The sequence below is a fragment of the Histoplasma capsulatum genome (genome assembly GCF_000150115.1).
Source record: "Histoplasma capsulatum G186AR genomic scaffold supercont2.14, whole genome shotgun sequence".
In the NCBI taxonomy this organism is placed as follows: domain Eukaryota; kingdom Fungi; phylum Ascomycota; class Eurotiomycetes; order Onygenales; family Ajellomycetaceae; genus Histoplasma; species Histoplasma capsulatum.
In genome coordinates, this window is record NW_025544814.1 from 635272 (window position 1) to 654399 (window position 19128).

Here is a 19128-nt window from a genome sequence, read left to right on the forward strand (position 1 = left end):
ACAATCAGCAGGTAGAGGAACAGTTTCATCGTTCTTCAGGCGGCTATCATCCAGGGTTAGACAGCCGACGCTCTGTTTTACGCCATCTCATACTGCGCTTATCTGTCGTCAAACCATCTCCTCACCAATCAGAAGTTGGACACGATTGTCGAATGGATTGTTGCTAATGCAGGACGCCTACTCCTATTCGATCTCTTAAAATTTCCTTCTGCCACTTTGGCGATATTCATGCTTCAGCTGCTAAGTTGTGCGGTATCACTCGGGCATACGAACCTAATAAGCTCCCTAATCCAAGTATGTATGGCATTTGACGATCCTGGACGCATACTCCAAAGTCACGGGTTACTTTTGATCGCAATTTCTGATAACCAGCTTGAGCTCGCTAGTCGCATTTTGGATACTGGATTGACTTTGGAGAAATTTCTTTTTTTATCTTGACGTCATCGCCAAAAAAGGTCTCGATGAGATGTTAAAGCTCCTCTTGTTGAGAGGCATGCGGCTTGATAATATCCTGTCCTGGCGCTGGTATTCGTTGTTAGAGGGTGCCGTGGAGGAAGGCAAGACAGCACTCGCAAAATTGCGAGTGGGCAACTAACCTAATGATATTGACATTCCTGACTCAGAATTGTTTAATATCCTAGCTTCAGGATCTTGCAATTTACAATTTATTAATCAGAAATAAGGCAAGTGTCACGTCAGAGCCGGGAAAGGGTGGCAAAACAGTCCTTCAGCGCGCTGCAGCTGCTGGAAATATCAGACTGTTCAAGCATATTGTCCAGCACCGACAAGCAGATGTCAATGAGCCCCCGGATGCTTTCAGTGGAAGAACTGCGCTTCAAACTGCCGCAGAATCCAATTCACCTAATAGTTTTGAAATAATGCGGTTATTGCTTTCAGCCGGTGCTGATTGCAACAGGCCTCCTGCAGAAGCAGCAGGTATAACAGCGCGGAGCAAGTCCCTTCAGTGGGTCTTCCGCTCGCACTGGCTGGACTTCTTTGCAAGAAGCATTCTGGAATGGCGACATTCAAATTGTTTCTCTCTTACTTCCCTAGGTGCCTTCCCATATGCAAACCTTAACTATCCAGAGGCAGCGATTAGCAGTCGCAACCCAGAACTTACCAAAGTCCTTCTCGGTTTAGGTGCTGATGCGAACGCCCCAGGCACTTTTGTCGAAGATAAAACTGTCATGCAAAGTGCCATAATCGCAGCAGACTTCAAAGCATTGCAGCTACAGCTAGAAAGAGGAGCTTGGCTTCCGGCAGATTTCAGCATCTTGTCTACCTTACAGAGGCTGGAACAAAATGGATTGTACCTGACGGACGAGTCTACGACCATTGCCAATAGCGAGAATTCATACCACTGGAAGAGCCAAAAATTTACAGAACTCATAGAACTAGTTGTGTGAAGTGGCTTGGATATTACGATATTTCCCATGGTTTGGGTGAGAGAAGCGCTAGCATTCGCCATTTATACGAAAACCATGTTTTTTATCAATTCACTTCTCTCCAGCCGTATGCTCCTGATTGGGATGGTAATCGATAAATCCTGCACCGGGTTACAACTAACCGTCTTGATTGGCGACGTGAAGACCGCGAAGATTTTTATCAAACACGGGACGAATGTTAACAAGCTCAGTTGCGAATGCTAAGTCGAGGAAACCGCACTCTCGCTTGCTGTTTAGCACAGCCATATCGACCTTGCCAAATATTTACTCGCGCAATGGTGCCGATATTGGACTCGCTTCCAACCGACGGACGGACTACAAACTGCCACGAGACAGGGAAATTTGGGGCTTGTGCGATATTTAGTGGAAACTGGAGGCACAGATATGAACACCCCTGCATGTGGAAGGTTCGAACGCACAGCCCCTTCAGTGGGCAGCTGGGGCTGGTGACATCGAAATCGTGAGATATCATCTGGCGTGTGGAGCTGACGTCAATGCGCTTCGGGCCTCCTGTGGTGGTGAAACCGCCCTCCAGGCAGCTGCCATCTCATGCCAAGTAGGGGTAATATTGATTTTGCTTGAAGCCGGGACAGATGTTACTGCTCTAGCTGCGACTGCCAGTGGAAGAACCGCCATTGAAGGCGAAGCAGATCATGGCCGACTAGATGTCTTATGCATGCTTTTACAGATCTACCTGCCCGGCCAAGCCAAGAATGATCAGCTGAAGAGAGCGGAGAAACTGGCAGAGAAGAACGAACACACTGGAATAATAAGGGTAATTCGCAACTACCAGAACTGCGAAGGCTGATTGGGATTTGATCTATTCTCATTGTCCTCATTGCGGGCTCCTAATTTTGGGGCCTTGCTTGACTCAAAGCCCCATACTCTATGGAATACCGGAAACTGCTTCTGACTCGCCCGCCTTCTCGAAGACGGATATCTATCTCAAATCCTAATGATTTGCTTTGGTTGAGAAGAAGAATTAAAAGCGTATATATATATAATAGCTGGTTGAGTGCTGGGTATGCAACAGAGGCAATCGGGAAAATCGAGCCTGCAGAACTGTGCTGGAAAGAGGGCTAGCTTGGAATGTGATGTGTATAATTAAGCCAGACTTTGCGTTCACTGCAATATATTTGTTTTTTTTTAGTGATAAGGTGTAGTCTATGTTCAGGTAGTTATAATGTGCAAATATTGTAACGGAACGGCACGGCACGGTATGCCCCCAAGAGATACTGGGAGAGCTTCATTACGAAGAAGCGCATAAGTGAAGGACAAGAAATGGAAAGCAACGGGAGCGCCCACACGCCCCACGACCAACGGTTGTTATCTATCTTAAAAATAGCATAAAGTAAAAAAGTAAAGAAAAAAAAACAATGTTCTACTATACAGACAGTGTTACATATCGCCAACATATCACAAGACTACATGCTCCTTTCCCCTCCTGCTACGAAATCCACGCATACATTTAAGTACATACGTACAAACCACCGCGGCCTCTCTCCTCTGCCCCCACCTCCCCTTTGAAAAAAAAAATAAATAAATAAAAGAGTAACACAAAACCACACCTACCTCCGCCTCAAATACCACACAAACGCCGCGCCGTTCACAGAATCAGGATACGGCGACGGCACCTCCGACCGGCCCGGCCTCGCGACGGGATGGCGCAGATACACGGCGGCGCAGATATTCTGGTTCACCTCCAGGTAGCGCGGGATGAACGCGAAGGCGCTCATGTAGTCGCGCGGCCGCCAGGGGGTGGCGTACGGCTTCAGACTGTCGATCGGGTTCTCGTGCAGCTGGTACAGGGCCTGGCGAAGGACGGTAAGGTCTTCCTCGGAGATCTGGGGGTGCGTGGCTTCGTCCAGCGGGGCGGTGGGGTTTTCGATGGCTTGTTTGAGGGCGGCGGCGAGGACGGGGTCTTGAGGGGTGCTTGGGGTGGATGTGGGTTTCGCGGAGGATTTTTCGTGGGGTGGCGGGGTTGGGAGGACGGATTCGGGGAGATTGGCGGAGGAGGTTGAGGAAGTGGTGGTGGAGGCGTGGCTTGAAGTGGAGGGTTCGGTTGTGGGTTTTGATTTGGAGGGGGATATATCGGCTAGGGCTTTTAGTTGGAGGAATTGGGCTTCGAGGTCTTCGACGACATCGGTGCTGGAGAAGGCACTGGAGAGGGCTTGTCGGACACCCTTGCGGAAGTTGTTGAGGTTGAGCCTCTGCGCAGGGGCGGAGACATCCTTGTTGTTCATGAACTCCTTGGCCTGGGAAAGGAGGCGGGTTAATGTATTCCGGGCTTCGTCGGGAGATAGTTCTTTCTGTTCAGCTTTTTCAATAGGTTTCTCTGCTTCTTCTGCGTTTTCCGCAGGCGTCTCAGCTCCTTCAATGGGCGCAGATGTTTCTGCGGCTGCATTGGCGGTTTCATCCCTGGCTGCTTCCACCGGGGTCCGGTTGCGCCGTTTACGACCTCTGCGGCGTTGTTGGGGGTCCTTGGGCGCGCCCGTCGCAAACATCACTCGTTCGGGATCTACTTGGAAAAGATCGCCCGGGTTCAAAAGGTATCCTGGGTATCTCATCTGTGTGAATTTGTTGAGCATTATGTGGAACACATCATTCGCTTTTTGCAACTTGGGGTTGGCCAACCTTCTTCCCATTGACAGTAACGGAACCATGAATAACAAACTGCCTCGCCTGCCTCGTGCTGCTAGCAAACATGGCACGGAAGATAGCGACATCCAGCCTCCGCTCCAGCGGCGCAAAGGTCATCTGCATATGGGGCGTGAGCGGGGCCCTACGCGGACCAACACCTTCCAAGCCGGATCCTCGACCGGCGGATTCGAAGGAACCGTCGTTACGGGCGAGGTAATTGGCATCCATGGGCACGACGGAACGCAAGCGACGGGAGAACATTTTCTCCCACTGCGATTCGCGGACCTGCTCGCCGTGGTATGTGCGGGCGAGGGACTTGGCGATCCATTTCTGCTGGAAGAATGTTTTGGAGGAGGTATGGGGGATGCTGGCGTGTTTGAGGTTGTAGAGGTTGACTTTGTTCCATGATTGAAGAACTTTCTGTGAGGGAAATTAGAATTGAACGTATATATGTGTATACATGTATATATGCAGAGGCAGGGGAATATGTAGACTCCTCCTACTGACCGCCGGTCTCCTCCCAGCCTTGACGAGCTTCCAGGGATCCGACCTCATGGTTGCGGGAAGCAACACTCAGCAGCAGCAATTGGCGCAGCAGAGAGGGCCGACCATGGAAGTTCCGTTGCCCTGCCTCTCTATATCCTCTCTCTCTGTGTGTGTGTATGTTTCCACTGCCCGTCTCGATAGCTTGTTGTTGGCTTGTCACTGCGGTGGTTTCCTCTCCGCTCATTTTCCGCACTCAAAATTCTTCCCAAAGGAGAAAAGAAACACCGGACCGACAGGACTAACGTTATTCCGTCTCTGGCCACTTACGTAACTCGCCCAGCCAATCGGCGCCCTCCGCAGGCCCTCGCTTAGACTAGCGCCGTCCCTAGCGGCTTCCCCGGCCGTATAAATACCTCGCCCGCCCGCGTTTCTTTTGTCCTTTTTTCTTCTTTCTCTTCTTCATACTTACCTTGTTTGGGCATCCGCGATCAAGAAGGCGGTCTGCCGTGGAGGGGCTCCTACATTGCACATCGTGGCGAGCCTTGCCACTCAACATCCTTCGGGGTTTTGACAGGCATATTCTTTGGCTCCCTTCTGGGATGGAATTCCTTCCAGATCCTAGATTCTTTTCATCGTTCAGCTGCGCCTTGCTTGCGCGGTGACGAAGAAGAGATGTAGTCAGTTTAACATGTGCTTGCTGTCTGCAGGTTCAGTGGAATATCTGCCGGATTTATTATATGGACGTGGAACTATGTATCTGCACTGCGCTCTACTAGCATTCCAAGAATACTAAGTGCTTCAACAAAAGCGGCTTCTTTTTCCAACTACATCATGTGACCTGTATAGGCATTGTCCATCCCGATTAGGAATATAAATGAACTACCCGATGATCTCAACAGCGCAACATCTGCATAACCTCTGCGTGGTGGTATACCACTCGTAGCAAGGAAATCGTGCATGATACCGGCGTGTGATTTGATTCCCAAATAGACTGGCCGCTGGGACCATGAATTACACATTTGGTTTGGTTTGGTTTGGTCCCAGTCCATTTCTTGGCATGATTTTAGTGGGACCAGGACCAGAATGGGGAGTGTAAAGTGACTAGAATTATCAAAACATGAGTGAAATGGGACTAAAAAATCTTGATATTCCATGTAAAGTGACTGACTATCAAAATCAGAACATGATCTGGGACTGATCATGATTTTGACTCAAGTTTGGTCCCATTCTGATGATTATATAATACATCAATCTGATGATATGATTGGTGGAGATATTACCCCTATCTTGCTTAGTGCTGCTGCCAACCTACCCACCGCTGCCAATCTACCCACCGCCGCCAACCTACCTACCGCTGCCAATCTACCTACCGCTGCCAACCTATCTATCACTGCTAATCTATCGCTGCTAATCTATCGCTGCTAATCTATCGCTGCTAATCTATCGCTGCTAATCTATCGCCGCCAACCTACCTACCGCTGCCAACCTATCTATCGCTGCCAACCTATATAGGGTAAATCATGGTCCCATTTGGTCCCATTTTGTAAAATGGGACCAAATGGGACCAGGATCACTAATTTATTAGTAAAACATGATCTGGGACTAGATTTATAATATAAACAGTGTAAAGTGACTAATTTGCTAAACACTATATGGGACCAGGACTAAGATATCTAATAATGGGACTGAGGAAAAATTTGGTCCCAGTCCCATGCATGGTCACACGGCCAGTCTATTCCCAAACATATCTGCTCCTTTTTTTTTTGCGCTCCCCAGACTCCGCAGACTCTGCAGATTGTCGCGAGGTAGGCCAAGGCGAGCGTTCTTCCAATCATGAAGCTTCCCCTCCACATGTGCTGACTGGACCCATCACAGTTTCCTGGTGCAACAACCGCTGGAGTTTCGGCTTCAGATTTGTATTCTCATACTACGGACCGTGCTATGGAGTGTAGCCCGTCTGGTCCATGGTAGCATTGGCAAGCACAGCAGAAGCAACTGGCACCATATTTGCCGATCAGTCAGTGACAGTGTTGCGTTCTGCCACGCGCTGGCCCGGCCAACCCTTGGGGACGGGGACATGCGCCCCTCCCCTTCTCCACTGCTGGAGACCGTGCTCCGACGCAGAGCCTGTGCTACAATCCGTCGCGATGTTTGGCTGCATATGGCCTCATGACCTGAGGCCAGATTCCCCCCGAGCCGCAGTGAGGGAAACGTATTAAATGACCAATGTTTCCCGCCCAATTGATGCCAGAAAGGATTCCTCCATGGCGATCGGACGTTGAAAAATTCCCCGTTAAGAATATCTTCCTCTTCACTGTGCCTGGGAGAGCGTCGTTCGCTATGCATCTCACCTCCGTCACTCTTTTGGTGGGCGCGCTGGCCCCTGGCCTGACTATCGCCGCTCCCCCTCCTCACTCTGATAGACCCGGGTGGCCGGGGTGGCCGGGATGGCCGGGGCGCCCGCGCACCATTTCCAATATCCAGATCGGTCCCCGCCCCTTCTACCTCGTCGACCAGATGGATGAGGGCAGTCTGAAGAAGAAGCTTGAGAGCTGCAAGGAGCGCCGAAACACGCCCTCCGACTTCTCCATCAGCCACCGCGGCGCCCCACTGCAGTTCCCAGAACACACCAAGGAGTCTTGGTTAGCCGCCGCGCGTGAGGGTGCTGGCATCATCGAGTGCGATGTGGCCTTCACCAAGGACCTCCAGCTCGTCTGTCGCCATTCCCAGTGCGACCTACACACCACCACAAACATCCTCACTGTCCCCGAACTGGCCGCGAAGTGCACGAAACCCTTCACCCCGGCCTCCGCGGACGGCAAAACTAAAGCCTCCGCCAAATGCTGCACAAGCGACATTACCCTTGCCGAATTCAAGTCCCTCTGCGGCAAAATGGACTCCTCAGATCCCACCGCCATGACCCCGGAGCAATACCAGAGTGGCGTCATGGACTGGCGCACGAGCCTGTACAACGATGACTGCCCCCAACTGCACTCGCATGCCGAATTCATCTCCCTGATCAACTCGCTCGGTCTCAAGTTCACCTCGGAGCTCAAGACGCCCGAGGTCCCCATGCCCTTCCCGTCCCCTGGCGGCAAGAACTACACCCAGGAGATGTACGCGCAGCAACTCGTTGACGAGTTCCGCGCCGCCCGCATTCAGCCGTCCCGCGTATTCCTCCAGTCCTTCCTACCCGCTGACATCTTTTACTGGATCGACAAGGAGCCTGCCTTTGCGCGTCAGGCTATCTATCTGGACGAGCGTGTCGATACCCCCGAGGGATACGAAGAGGCTGTCAGAGGCATGAGGGATCTGGCGAAGCGGGGAGTGAGGATTATGGGCCCGCCCATCTTTGCGCTTTTGGACCTGGAGGATGATGGTGACGATAAGCACAAACCACCCGGAAATGGTAACGGCAACGGCAACGGAAATAACAAGAAACCACGCATCGTACCATCTACATACGCTAAGGCGGCGAAGAAGGCCGGTCTCGATCTGGTTACGTGGTCATTGGAGAGATCGGGTCCGCTGAAAAATGTGGCGGCTGACAAGGAGTATTATTACCAGACTGTGGCCGGCGCGGTGGATGGCGATGGGGATGTCTATGACGTCGTGGATGCGTTGGCAAAGCGGGTTGGCGTAAAGGGCATGTTTTCAGATTGGCCTGCTACGGTTACCTACTATGCCAACTGTATGGGGAAGTAAATGATAATATTGTAGGCCCCAGCGGAGATGTGGACGTTGCTCTAGAGATCGCTATATCCAGCTAGGTGGCCTGGTGGGTTTGAGGTGAGGAGGGTAGGTGTATGTGTTTAGATCTGTTATTGTAAATATTTTCTGTATATATATATATATAAGTGTGTGTATATATATTTTGGTAGATAAAAGCTAATTGAATCCGCGGATAGATATTAATTATGTGAATTTGGGGAATACTGTTCCGAAGGCATCTACGAGTATGAAATTCCAACAAGCATGATTGAGGAAGATATGTTCCTATTCCCCTCGGGTTATATCAGGTGCTGAAACCTCCGTTTTGGAGTTTACAAGGACCCAGACTCGCTCAGGACATCCGGGGATAGATTTCTAGAACCCTTACAAACTTTAAACTAGCAAATTCAATGGCGGATATAGAGATTATACACAAAAGCGCAGATAAATAAATTACCGTTGTCAAGTCCAATGGTCCCCTCAATATATCTTACCCCCTTTTCAACCTCCTTCAAAACACAGAGGAGTCTCGCATCGCAGAGAATCACTAAGGCGAAAGGCTTTCTTGACACATCATCTCCTTACCTAGCCCTCCTCACTAATATCATCCATCGCAATGTCGTCCGCCACCCCATCGTTATCGCTGCCATCATCATCCTTTCTTTTCCTCTTCGCCCCCTCCACCCCCACCCCAACCCCCCCTTTCCCAGCCCCAAACAACATATCAAGCCTCTGCTGCCCCTTCTCCCTCTTCTCAACCCGAACCTTCTCCCCCGCCAGCACAGGCGGCAACCCCCTCACCCTCCTCCCCGCATCCTTCAGCAACTCCACCTCCCTCTCCCGCTGGCCCTTGACGCTCGGAACCGACCACCCCCCCGCTCCCGCCCGCCGATACGCAAGCTTATACTTCGAACCAGCCATGCGCGTCTCGTATGTGTTCGCATCCAGCTTCCTGACGAACTGGTGCGCGACGATGAACCAGTGGTACTCGGTGCCGACCGCCGCGCCGGTGCCCTGCGGCGCCCGCCGGCGTCCTACCCGCCGCTTCGTCGCGCGGTAGTCTATCTTCCACAGATCCGGCTCCTCCTTGGTCTCGTGCCAGAGACCCGGCTGGTATTCCCAGGTGTGCGAGCCACCGACGGCCATGCCGGTGTAGACCTGGCCCTTGAAGGTCTTCAGGGCGTTGTACCCGCCGCTTCCGCCTCCGCGGTGGTGGCTTGAGTGCTCCGGTTCCGTTGGGGATGTTGGCTTTGTGCTGGCATCGGCGTCGGTGTCGGGGTAAGAGAGTCCAGGGACTACTTCAGCTTCGTCGAGAAGGGAGGGGTTGAGTGACACGGATGCATCTTCAGGAGGGGATATTGGGCGTGTGGTATCTTTGTGTTGTTGGGGCTTTGTTTCTTGTGTTTCTTGCTTTTCCCTGTCCTTCTCACTATGGGCTTCTTTGGGCGAGAATCTTCGATGCAGTTGGGAAGAGGGAGTGCGTTTCTTTGCGCGTTTCGCCGGCGGCATTTTTCCAGCTTCGTTGACCTAATTCAATTGAGCTGGTTGTTTCGACAGGCTTGGAATTGGTGATGGACAACTGGACATTTGACATATTTGATTTGCCGAAATTAGGTTATTTAGCCTAGATGGATTGGCATTGCTTTGGTTTATCTAATTGAGCTTGCTTCATAGTTGGATTTTGTTCAAGTCGTAACTATGAGGGAGGTGTGACGTCAGAGGAAGCTACTGCATCGAAATCACATGCTCAATAGTCTCAGGGACCAATCAATGGATCCAACCCATGGATAGGACAACCACTTCTGCTTAGTTCCATCGTATCATCATATAGGGATCTAATTAAATCCAAGGGCCATACGCAAAAATGAAGGAGAAAGGCAAGGCAAAACCAACACTAAATCCGCCCACAAGAAAACATGCAAAACCAAACACCGTCATCACCTTCAAAACGATAGCATACAATATAGCAAGAAAAATGGCCATTAAAAACCCCAAATCACTCCAGACTCTTCACCCGAAACGCCTCCAGCAATGCCTCCGCCTCTTGTGGATTCACCGCCTCCTCTAACATCTCATGCGCCATCTCAACCGTATCATCCTCAACGCCAGCCTCCAACAGCAGCCCCTCACAAAATGCCAACCGCGTCAGCGCAACAAGATGCTTCTGCGTCGCGCCGGGCACAACACGCAACTTCGCGCCGACATTCACCTCGTCGCGGAACATACGCATGATGCCGTACGCCAGCCGCGTCAGGCCATTGACGAGGGCGACGTGCAGCTCGCGCTCTGGCGGGTTTGAGTAGAGCGCATCGAGCTCGTCGTGGATGGAGCGGAAGACGCGGGCCAGTGCTGTCGGGTGGCGGGCGAGGAGGCGGCCGGCGTGGTTGTTGGAAGCGGAGGGGTGAGGGGAGGAGAAGGCTAGGGTCGTTAGGAAGGACATGGCTTCGATGCGGAGGGTGGAGATTTTCCAGGGGGTGTAGGGCTTTTCGCCTTCGTCGACGTAGAGCTGCTCGCTGAGGAGGTTGGCGACCCGGTCGATTATGTAGTTTTCGTTGGCGGTTTGTTCGGCGGGGGTGGATAGGAGGGGTCCGAAAGAGGTTGGGAGGATGCTGTAGGAGAGGAGGTTTAGGGTTATAATTATGTCGTCGATTGGTTGGTTGGAGTTGAGCATCACGAGAATGAAGTCGTAAAGGATGTTTTTCCAGAATTTGCGCTGGGCATCAGAATCGTATTGGCAGCTGCTGGCTGCTATATAGAGGATGTTGAGGGCTTCCGTGGAGCTCACCTGGTGATGGAGCTCGGACTGGGGGGTCTGCTTGACCTGACCAAGATTTTGGTGCGATACAGGGGAGTTGCGGAATCTGGCAACACCGTTGACGTATCCAGATTTAAGGAGTACCGGGAGGAGGTCCTCGATTAGTTGTGGAACAATATTTGATGGGTCTAGGTTGATGATATATTTGATGATGGCCATAAACATGGCTATAGGATCGTAGAAGGATTCTTTAAGTGCCCGGGACCATAGCGAAACTATGGCTTTTGCATATTCAACCGCGTAATTTTCAGAGGATTTCGCGGTTGTTGCCTCAAGAATAAATGACGAAAACATTCGCCCTGGGTCGGACGGAAAGGAGAGCTTGGTAAATATCTCCAAGTCTCGTCCCTTACTTGGATAGGTCTTGTGATTCAAGATTCTCCGTATAAATCGCACATTACGGTCCTCTATGTTAGGCTTCCGTGGCCCAGGATCAACAGCCATAAGCTCTGCTGATTCACTAGGGTCACCCAAGTTGGTTTCAAACGACTGGCTCAACTCTAAAGTAGGAGCTTTGACAGGAGAGTCATCGATCGTTTTCCGTTTTCGCCCTCCAGACACTGAAGGGGTTCCTCGTTTTGACCTTCTGCCGACAGATTTTGTAGGAGAGAGCATGATTTCGTCATCATCAAACCCATCCCTGAGGGGGAGGACCTTTGTTTTCTTTGGCGTTAGCGGAGCGTTCTCCTCCAGTTTTGCTCTGGCCTTCCGCAGGTCATTCAGTTTTTGCGTTTCGTCCTTTAAGTCTTGTTTCAAGAAAGCGTTTTCAGTTGTCAGTAATTTGCTGTCCATAGTTGCAGCTTCGATCTCTGCCTGGTACTTCTTAAGTTCATCCGCCATTTGTGTCCGTAGCGTGCTCAACTGTCGGCTATGGGCCTTTTCCAATTTTGCTTGATTTGCACGAATTATTGCAATTTCTCCGGCCTTAGCTTCGGTCATGGATTTTGCAGCAGCCAATTCTTGTGCGATTCTCTCGCGTTCTCGAGTTAACTATTATCAGTCAGAAACTTTCAGTACATTATAAACAGCGAAAAAAAAATAAAAATAAAAATAATGAGCACTACCTGTTCAATCTGCTCCTTCATCGCTTCAATTTCAGCCCAGACATCTGAATCTGGCGCATCAGCGCCGTTTTCCTGCCGCACCGCATCTGTAGCCATCTCTTCCACACCACTCATTACAATAGTGTCCCCAAGTGACATTGCGTGTTGCGCGGCGGGACCGGCGGGACCAGCGGTATTTCCATTTGCAATGTTTTTTGCTCCATGATCTGGACGTGGCCCAACCTCCTGTGCCCCAGGATGTAGTCTATCATTAACCTTATCTTGTAGGAACATTGCATTTTGTAATTCAACCGGAGCCGGGCCATAACCATCGTCTAGTACCCCAGCGTCCAAATCTTCAAAATCTTCATCTCCAAAACTCAATGGCGGGCGCAGGAGCCGTGAAGGATCCTGCAAGACGGGCCCATGGCTGAGAGTGCGGCTGGCAGGCCGGGAGATAGCTCCGCGGGCCAGGGAAGCAAAGCTTGGATTTCCGGCGTTTGGAGGGATATGGATACTGCTGTTTCTGGAATCAGGGCGTTGCGGCTGCGACGCCTGGTATGCATTCCTCTCGAGTTCTAGAAGGGTCCCGGGAGGCAATTCGTCAATTCCGTCGTCAGAGAAACTGTCATTATCCTTATCGTTGTCCATTCCATCGGACAAGGGTTTCTGCAGGGCGATTAGCCCGCAAGATGCTCCCCCGTTGGCTCCAAATAAAGACAGTACGGCGAGGATATCTCAATTCTGCCGCCCTATTGCTCCAGCACACATTACATTATCCAATGCAGCTTGTTCGCAGGTATTTGGATGGTTCGTAGGGAAAATTGAGTGGAGGAAGACGTGCCAGGTTGTCAGTAGCGTTTCTCCGCTCAAATTCTGGTGAGAGGTGGAGGATGTATTATCAATCGGCTATTACGCTCAATTGTCTTCTCGCCTGAGAGAGGGTATTGGCTGCAGGGTGAACGGGTTCTCAAGGCGGTTTGCCGTTGCGCGGGGAGTTGTTGATGGACGAGACGAGGCTGTGGAGTGGAGAACGAGTATTTAAGGTATTTGTTGTATCACTTAGTTAAATAAGTAACTTGAGAAGACACGAGAGCAGTAAACGGAAGAGAAAGAAATAAGAAATATATTCCAGCCTTAATTATTTACTTATGGGCCATCCAGCTCCAAATCGTCCTTTGGCTGGCTTCCTCAGCTCTTCCGTCATCCTCGGGGGAATTGTTGTTCCTACAACATTCTCTCACCAACTCCCTCAGTTTTTCCAGCTTCCTGCTCCTCCACACCATCCCCTCCTTTCCCCTCCTGTATCTCTTCGCCCTCCAGCTACGAAGGCTGTCTGGGATCTCTAGACGCCTGGTTCGACATCCCTAGGCCTATCCATTCTATTCCGCCTCAATGATGGGCAGGCCGCGAAGAAATGTCCGCTTCCAGCATCGGGCCGCTACCACTGACGCCAGGCAGAGCTCTGACCTCAGCGACATATCAGAACCCCCCAGTCCCAACAAAAATGGGGCTTCGAGAGGAAATGAAGGGATTTCGGAAGAGGTGCGTCTATTTGAGTATATGCTGCTAGAGCCCTTTTGAAACTGGAATGCTAACCGCGTTATGGTCGTTTCCTTGCCTGCTGTAGAAATCCAACGAGCCTACTGTCTCCGAATACGAAAAGAAGAAACAGACTTTCATAACCCGGACGATATGGACATTTGTTATGATCGCAGGTTTCTTCATTGCCATGTTCTCCGGCCACATCTATCTCATTGCCATCATCACGGTTGTCCAGATCATTTCGTTCAAGGAGGTCATCGCTATTGCAAACGTCCCCAGCAAGGCCAAGAACCTCAAGTTCACCAAGTCGCTCAATTGGTACTTCCTTGCAACGACAATGTATTTTCTGTATGGAGAGAGCGTGATATATTATTTCAAGCACATCCTACTCGTCGATAAAGTGTTACTACCTCTGGCTACGCACCATCGATTTCTCAGCTTCATGCTCTACGTTATGGGTTGGTTCATTCCTTGGTTACACTAGCAAGTGTGGAGCACGCTGAATCTATTGCTAATCTATGTGGCGCGTCAGGTTTTGTCTTCTTTGTGGGGTCACTCCAGAAGGGGCATTACAGATTTCAATTTACCCAGTTTGCTTGGACACACATGGCTCTCTACCTCATCGTGGTCCAGGCTCATTTTATCATGAACAACATTTTCGAAGGCATGATCTGGTTCTTCCTTCCTGTATCTCTTGTGATCACCAACGATATCTTTGCCTACATCTGCGGCATTACCTTCGGCCGCACGCAGCTCATCAAATTGTCCCCCAAGAAGACCGTTGAAGGCTTCGTTGGCGCGTGGATATGCACTATCCTATTCGGCTACGGCATGACCAATGTTCTTATGAAATATAAATACTTTATTTGCCCCGTCAACGATCTTGGCTCTAACGCCTTGACTGGTCTGGAATGCATCCCAAACCCCGTCTTCACGCCACGACCATATCACTTGCCGAGCTGGACGCCTTGGACAGATTCACCTCCCAAAACCGTCCACTTGGCCCCCATGCAAATCCATATCTTCGTCTTCGCAACCTTTGCATCTCTAATTGCCCCATTTGGTGGCTTCTTTGCCTCGGGACTGAAGCGTACCTTTAAAGTAAAGGACTTTGGCGAATCGATTCCCGGCCACGGCGGCATCACTGATCGTATGGACTGCCAATTCATCATGGGTTTTTTCGCATACATGTATTACCATAGTTTTATTGCTGTTTACAAGGCCAGTGTGGGGAATGTTATCGAGATGGCCATCAATGGTTTGACCGTTGATCAGCAATTAGAGGTTATTCGGGGCCTGAGCAAGTATCTATACAATCAAGGAGAGGTTTCCGAAAATGTAAGCAATAAGAAAGGACCTCCCTCACCCCAATCCCCATTTTTCCTCCTGGCGAATACCTACTTATTACTTTAACCATTTCTTAGATGTTCGAATGCCTCAGCCAAGATTTCCGCGTAAACCGATAGAGATTCGCCTTATACAGCAATATATATAGTTACATGGCTGCTTAATACCCCCCCACTCCTCCGAATCATGATCAAACTTCCTCTCCCGCCTAAATCTCCCCAAGAATCGTCTGTGTCTATGAAATTATTGATCCTTGCTTTTTTGAACCCCCTTCGCAGATTCCATTTTCTTATGTTTGGCTTTTGATTCAATTCGATTTATTTTAGTATTTTCACGTCGCTTTATACAAAGCCCCTTTTCTTACTTATTCTCCTATATCGCCTTGCATCTCGTTACGACGAAATTTAACCCGTTTGCTCGCTTCCATTTCTTTCCTAAAACAAGTGCCTTTTCTCTGTCCTGGACCGCGATCATATATACTACCTTTTCTTTGTCCTTTTTCTTTTGTGTTCCCTTCTGAGACGCTTGTCGTCTAGGTCATCCCCCTAGCCTTGGATTCCTTCTCTTGATTGCTTGATTAATTTATATGTTGAAATTGGGAGAAAATGCAACTATACAAGTTGAATTGCATCTTTAAGCTGCTTATCAACAGAAATTGTATTTTTTCGTGTTAGGATTTTTTGTCTTCTTTTATTCAATGACATTATAAACACTTTTTCTATTTTCTTTTCTTGTTTTTATTTAAAAATGATACTCATTCTAATTGCCATTGCATCTCTTTTCTGTTAATTTTTATTTCTCGCTTGTTGTTCTCTTTTATGCACTTCTTCTCCGATCACACTCAAGTTCCAGGCTTCTTTTCTTATTTTGCATGTTATTTACCCCTATAGTTACTGCTTTTTTCTACTAAGTAACAGTTCTTGTGTCTTATTGGTTTTGTGAGTGTGGCTGAGAGAGTAGGAAAGGGACGGGAGGCGAGAATGGGTTCCGTGTCTCATCTTTATTTCTATCTTTTTTAGATATGGACTGGTCTTTTGAAGTGAGTGAGAGAGCGAAAGCGAGAGAGAGAGAGAGAGAGAGCTCTGTCGTAGCGAAAGATGACTGATTTAATACTCAAATGCATTTTTCCTTGCCTTGAACAGATAGATAGTTCTTTTCAATTTCCATCACATTCAACCCCCTTACCCACTAGTTATTTCCTCAATACCATTCGCTTTTCGATACTTTGAGACTGGTTACCGAAGTTCCAAAATAGGTCTCGATGTCTTCGAACCCTGGTGGTAGTTGTGTTGGGTAAAATCTGGATGCATCAATAATTGAATGAGGACCGGAAGATGAATGACGTAAATAAAATACCTTTCTTTAATTGCCGAGGCTTGATTCATCCAACATCCTTGAAGCCGGGACGGCTAAGACATCATGCGTACGTACATAAAAGGGAAGGGAAGCGAAGACATATAACTATTGAGGTTTGTTGAGAAATCTATAATTGAGGATGTGCCAGGGTAAATAAATAAATTACATGGTGAGAATGCAATGCGTAAACCGGTTGTGTTTTTGTCCAAACTGTGTCGTGAATATGAACGTATAATTTCATCAATGAAATGATAGCGTGTTCAGACATCTCTATATGTCTCCCTCGCCTATGAGTGGGTATATGCAAAAAATGTATATAGTACACCGTGTGAAAGGGACAATAGGTAAAAGTGGGGTTTCCCTTGATTTTCTTCTTATCTCAATCTTATCCTACTAGAACCCCGCCTGCTGGGTGCCCTCTCCGATATATTAGCTGTGCAACTCTCAAAGTGGAGGGGAGTGGAGGAAGAGAAAGGAGGGTGGTGCGCCACGAAGACATTTGCTGAGGAGATCCAGGGAAGGGGGAACAGAAAAGGTTAGATTATTGTTGTATTCTTGATTTGATATGGAAAGTACGTTGTTTCCAGAGGGAGACGGAGACTCCGGATTACACATACAGGCAGTGACGTGCTAAGGTCAAGGTGTAGTTTGTGGATGGAGGTTAGGTACGAGAGGCATGTATTTCCGTAGGAATAAATTGGAGCATAAAAATGGAAAAATACAGCCCGGGTGAAGGGACAAAGCTTTGGGAAGGATGTATGCCTGTTCATTCGTTGGAGGGGTGCCCATGATTATCCAATGTCCCGTGGTAATGTTTAGGCTGCACTTTTGCTCCACATAACGACCATTGCTTCTTGGCTTGGTCGTGTCAGTAGAAGAGAGAGCGCGCGCTGGTGCCATCGACTGTCCGGCTCGTACTTGTGTGTAGCTGAGATCCCGGTATCGAAGTAAGGATCAGGAATGATGTTCCTCGGCAAGAGTGCTCAATGAGTGCTCAATGAGTACAAGAGGTGGAGCCGTTGAATATGATGGCATCCGTGCGCGGAGCCTTGATATATTATCTCTGCCAGGAGAGGAATACCGTCGTCTCATGGAAGGATTATACATCCGGCCACCGCTGATAGGCTCGAAGGTCTCAATTCTTTCTCACCCCACTGCCGATGGCTGCAATTGCGAGTTGCAACGCAAAATGCCATCTCAAACGTGATACACATAGTGTGTCAAGGAAACGTCATAGCCTATTCGTCCTCCTCATACTCCTCCATCTCCACCTTGAAGTATGCCGCAACAGTTTCCCGTTCCGCCTTCGCTTGTTCAGGATAGAGCATGAATCGAATGGTGCCTTCGCGACCTCGTTCACCTGCCTTGCTTCGTGATTCGTGAGCCGCCATGGGAGTTAGAGGGTTTGCCAGACGTCCGGTCTTGGGACCGTCGCCGTTATATTTCGCCCCGTTCGATGTTTTGACACCGTTGGTGCTCGACTTTTTGGACTCCCAATAGGTGAAGCGAGGGAACTTCTTAGAATCTGCCTCTTGATTGAGCGGGATTCGAATATTGAGGAAGAGGTCGAGGGGAAAATCAGGACCAATGGAGGTTAAGCTGCGATTATGCGTGTAGAGTTCGAGTAAGTCGAGCATCGTCTCTGTGTGGAATGATATTAGCGGCCCGAGTTTAAATCCTGTATTTAATCTCATGTTTGCTAAAAATTTTTGAGACAAATGGGTTTAGAGCTTACCCATTATTTCTTCGCGAGAGGTTAGCCAGAGTCTATATACCCTCCCGGACTCGACGCGTTCATGGCGGTCGTTGAGAAGCCGACCCGCCAGCTCCAGACATGCAAAGGCCATAGTTGCTGAAGTCTGTTTTAGAGGAGCAAAGGTTCTGTAAAGGTCAAGACTCATGCCATACGCGACTCGCGACGTTTTCGAATTCTTGTCAAAATTAAAATGCTTTATTAGTTTTATAAGTGGCTTTTGGGGATGGCGGTTGCGAAAGTCAAATCCCGATGACTCTAGCATAAGCCGTTCCAGGCCAATTATCCCGCGTGAATGGGATTCAAACAACTGTGGCGTAATATCAAGTCAGTGAACCCGGAAAATCGGCTGGTTCCACTCAAGGAGGAAACCTACCGGATCATCTGCAGAGAGGTGTTCTGCTGGCGGAAGCTTGAGATTATACGCTGAGCAGAGGATATCACGCGATTTCTTGAGAGTGTCCTCAATCTTACACGCAATAAAGAGCGCTGCTGCTGCCGCATCCTTTTTTTAAGGTCAAGAGTAAGAATGAGAAGCCAAAAATTTGATAAGGAATCAGACATACGAGATAGTTGTACTCGCTTTCCGGGTGTACAAGCCTGAATTTATGATAATAAATAGCCGCAGTGTTGAAAGTGCGGACTGGTCTGTACCGGATATATCAGTGGTCGAACGGCTTAAAGAAGAATAAAAGAAAGAGAATAAACCAGGAAATGGATTGAAAGCCCACACATACAGATGAAGAGCTTTCCGGACATTATCGATCCAGGTGATGCCCTGGAGTCGAATGTTGTCTTCCCTGAGCTGGTCAACGCCAGTGGCTGCTATACATTCATGGACAGTCCGCTCAAAGACATAGGGCTTCGCAACCTGGATGTAAGAGGGATGGGGTCCTGCAGGCGGAGGAATAGTTGGATGAACATTATTGCTTGTATCATGTGGCGCGGCCTCACTCCTCGCAGGCGCCATTTTCTAGGTCGTTAGAG

General features: G+C 49.3%; 8 protein-coding genes across 8 annotated transcripts; 4 read left to right on the plus strand and 4 right to left on the minus strand.

Annotated features, from left to right (window-relative positions):
- Window positions 1-493: 493 nt before the first annotated feature.
- HCBG_07875 (uncharacterized protein) lies at window positions 494-1406 on the plus strand (the record flags this gene model as incomplete). The annotated part of the gene is made up of 2 exons (XM_045434924.1): window positions 494-583; window positions 642-1406. 2 exons carry the CDS (start codon window positions 494-496, stop codon window positions 1404-1406), a joined length of 855 nt encoding a protein of 284 aa, XP_045284230.1.
- Window positions 1407-1720: 314 nt separating this feature from the next.
- Window positions 1721-2253, plus strand: HCBG_07876 (ankyrin repeat protein; the record flags this gene model as incomplete). Its single annotated transcript, XM_045434925.1, has 2 exons — window positions 1721-1796; window positions 2030-2253. The coding sequence occupies 2 exons, from the start codon at window positions 1721-1723 to the stop codon at window positions 2251-2253; spliced, it is 300 nt and encodes a 99-aa protein (XP_045284231.1).
- A 760-nt stretch (window positions 2254-3013) lies between these two features.
- HCBG_07877 (NAM9+ protein) lies at window positions 3014-4640 on the minus strand (the record flags this gene model as incomplete). The annotated part of the gene is made up of 3 exons (XM_045434926.1): window positions 3014-4012; window positions 4080-4505; window positions 4593-4640. The coding sequence occupies 3 exons, from the start codon at window positions 4638-4640 to the stop codon at window positions 3014-3016; spliced, it is 1473 nt and encodes a 490-aa protein (XP_045284232.1).
- Window positions 4641-6797: 2157 nt separating this feature from the next.
- HCBG_07878 (glycerophosphoryl diester phosphodiesterase) lies at window positions 6798-8484 on the plus strand (the record flags this gene model as incomplete). Its single annotated transcript, XM_045434927.1, has 1 exon — window positions 6798-8484. One exon carries the CDS (start codon window positions 6798-6800, stop codon window positions 8274-8276), a length of 1479 nt encoding a protein of 492 aa, XP_045284233.1.
- Window positions 8485-8867: 383 nt separating this feature from the next.
- On the minus strand, window positions 8868-9791 carry HCBG_07879 (uncharacterized protein; the record flags this gene model as incomplete). The annotated part of the gene is made up of 1 exon (XM_045434928.1): window positions 8868-9791. The coding sequence occupies one exon, from the start codon at window positions 9789-9791 to the stop codon at window positions 8868-8870; it is 924 nt and encodes a 307-aa protein (XP_045284234.1).
- Window positions 9792-10278: 487 nt separating this feature from the next.
- Window positions 10279-12791, minus strand: HCBG_07880 (uncharacterized protein; the record flags this gene model as incomplete). Its single annotated transcript, XM_045434929.1, has 2 exons — window positions 10279-12087; window positions 12162-12791. 2 exons carry the CDS (start codon window positions 12789-12791, stop codon window positions 10279-10281), a joined length of 2439 nt encoding a protein of 812 aa, XP_045284235.1.
- A 662-nt stretch (window positions 12792-13453) lies between these two features.
- Window positions 13454-15758, plus strand: HCBG_07881 (phosphatidate cytidylyltransferase; the record flags this gene model as incomplete). The annotated part of the gene is made up of 4 exons (XM_045434930.1): window positions 13454-13685; window positions 13771-14143; window positions 14218-15023; window positions 15110-15758. The coding sequence occupies 4 exons, from the start codon at window positions 13539-13541 to the stop codon at window positions 15149-15151; spliced, it is 1368 nt and encodes a 455-aa protein (XP_045284236.1).
- A 1868-nt stretch (window positions 15759-17626) lies between these two features.
- HCBG_07882 (C-type cyclin) lies at window positions 17627-19111 on the minus strand (the record flags this gene model as incomplete). The annotated part of the gene is made up of 5 exons (XM_045434931.1): window positions 17627-18030; window positions 18124-18451; window positions 18518-18646; window positions 18708-18789; window positions 18879-19111. 5 exons carry the CDS (start codon window positions 19109-19111, stop codon window positions 17627-17629), a joined length of 1176 nt encoding a protein of 391 aa, XP_045284237.1.
- Window positions 19112-19128: the final 17 nt, after the last annotated feature.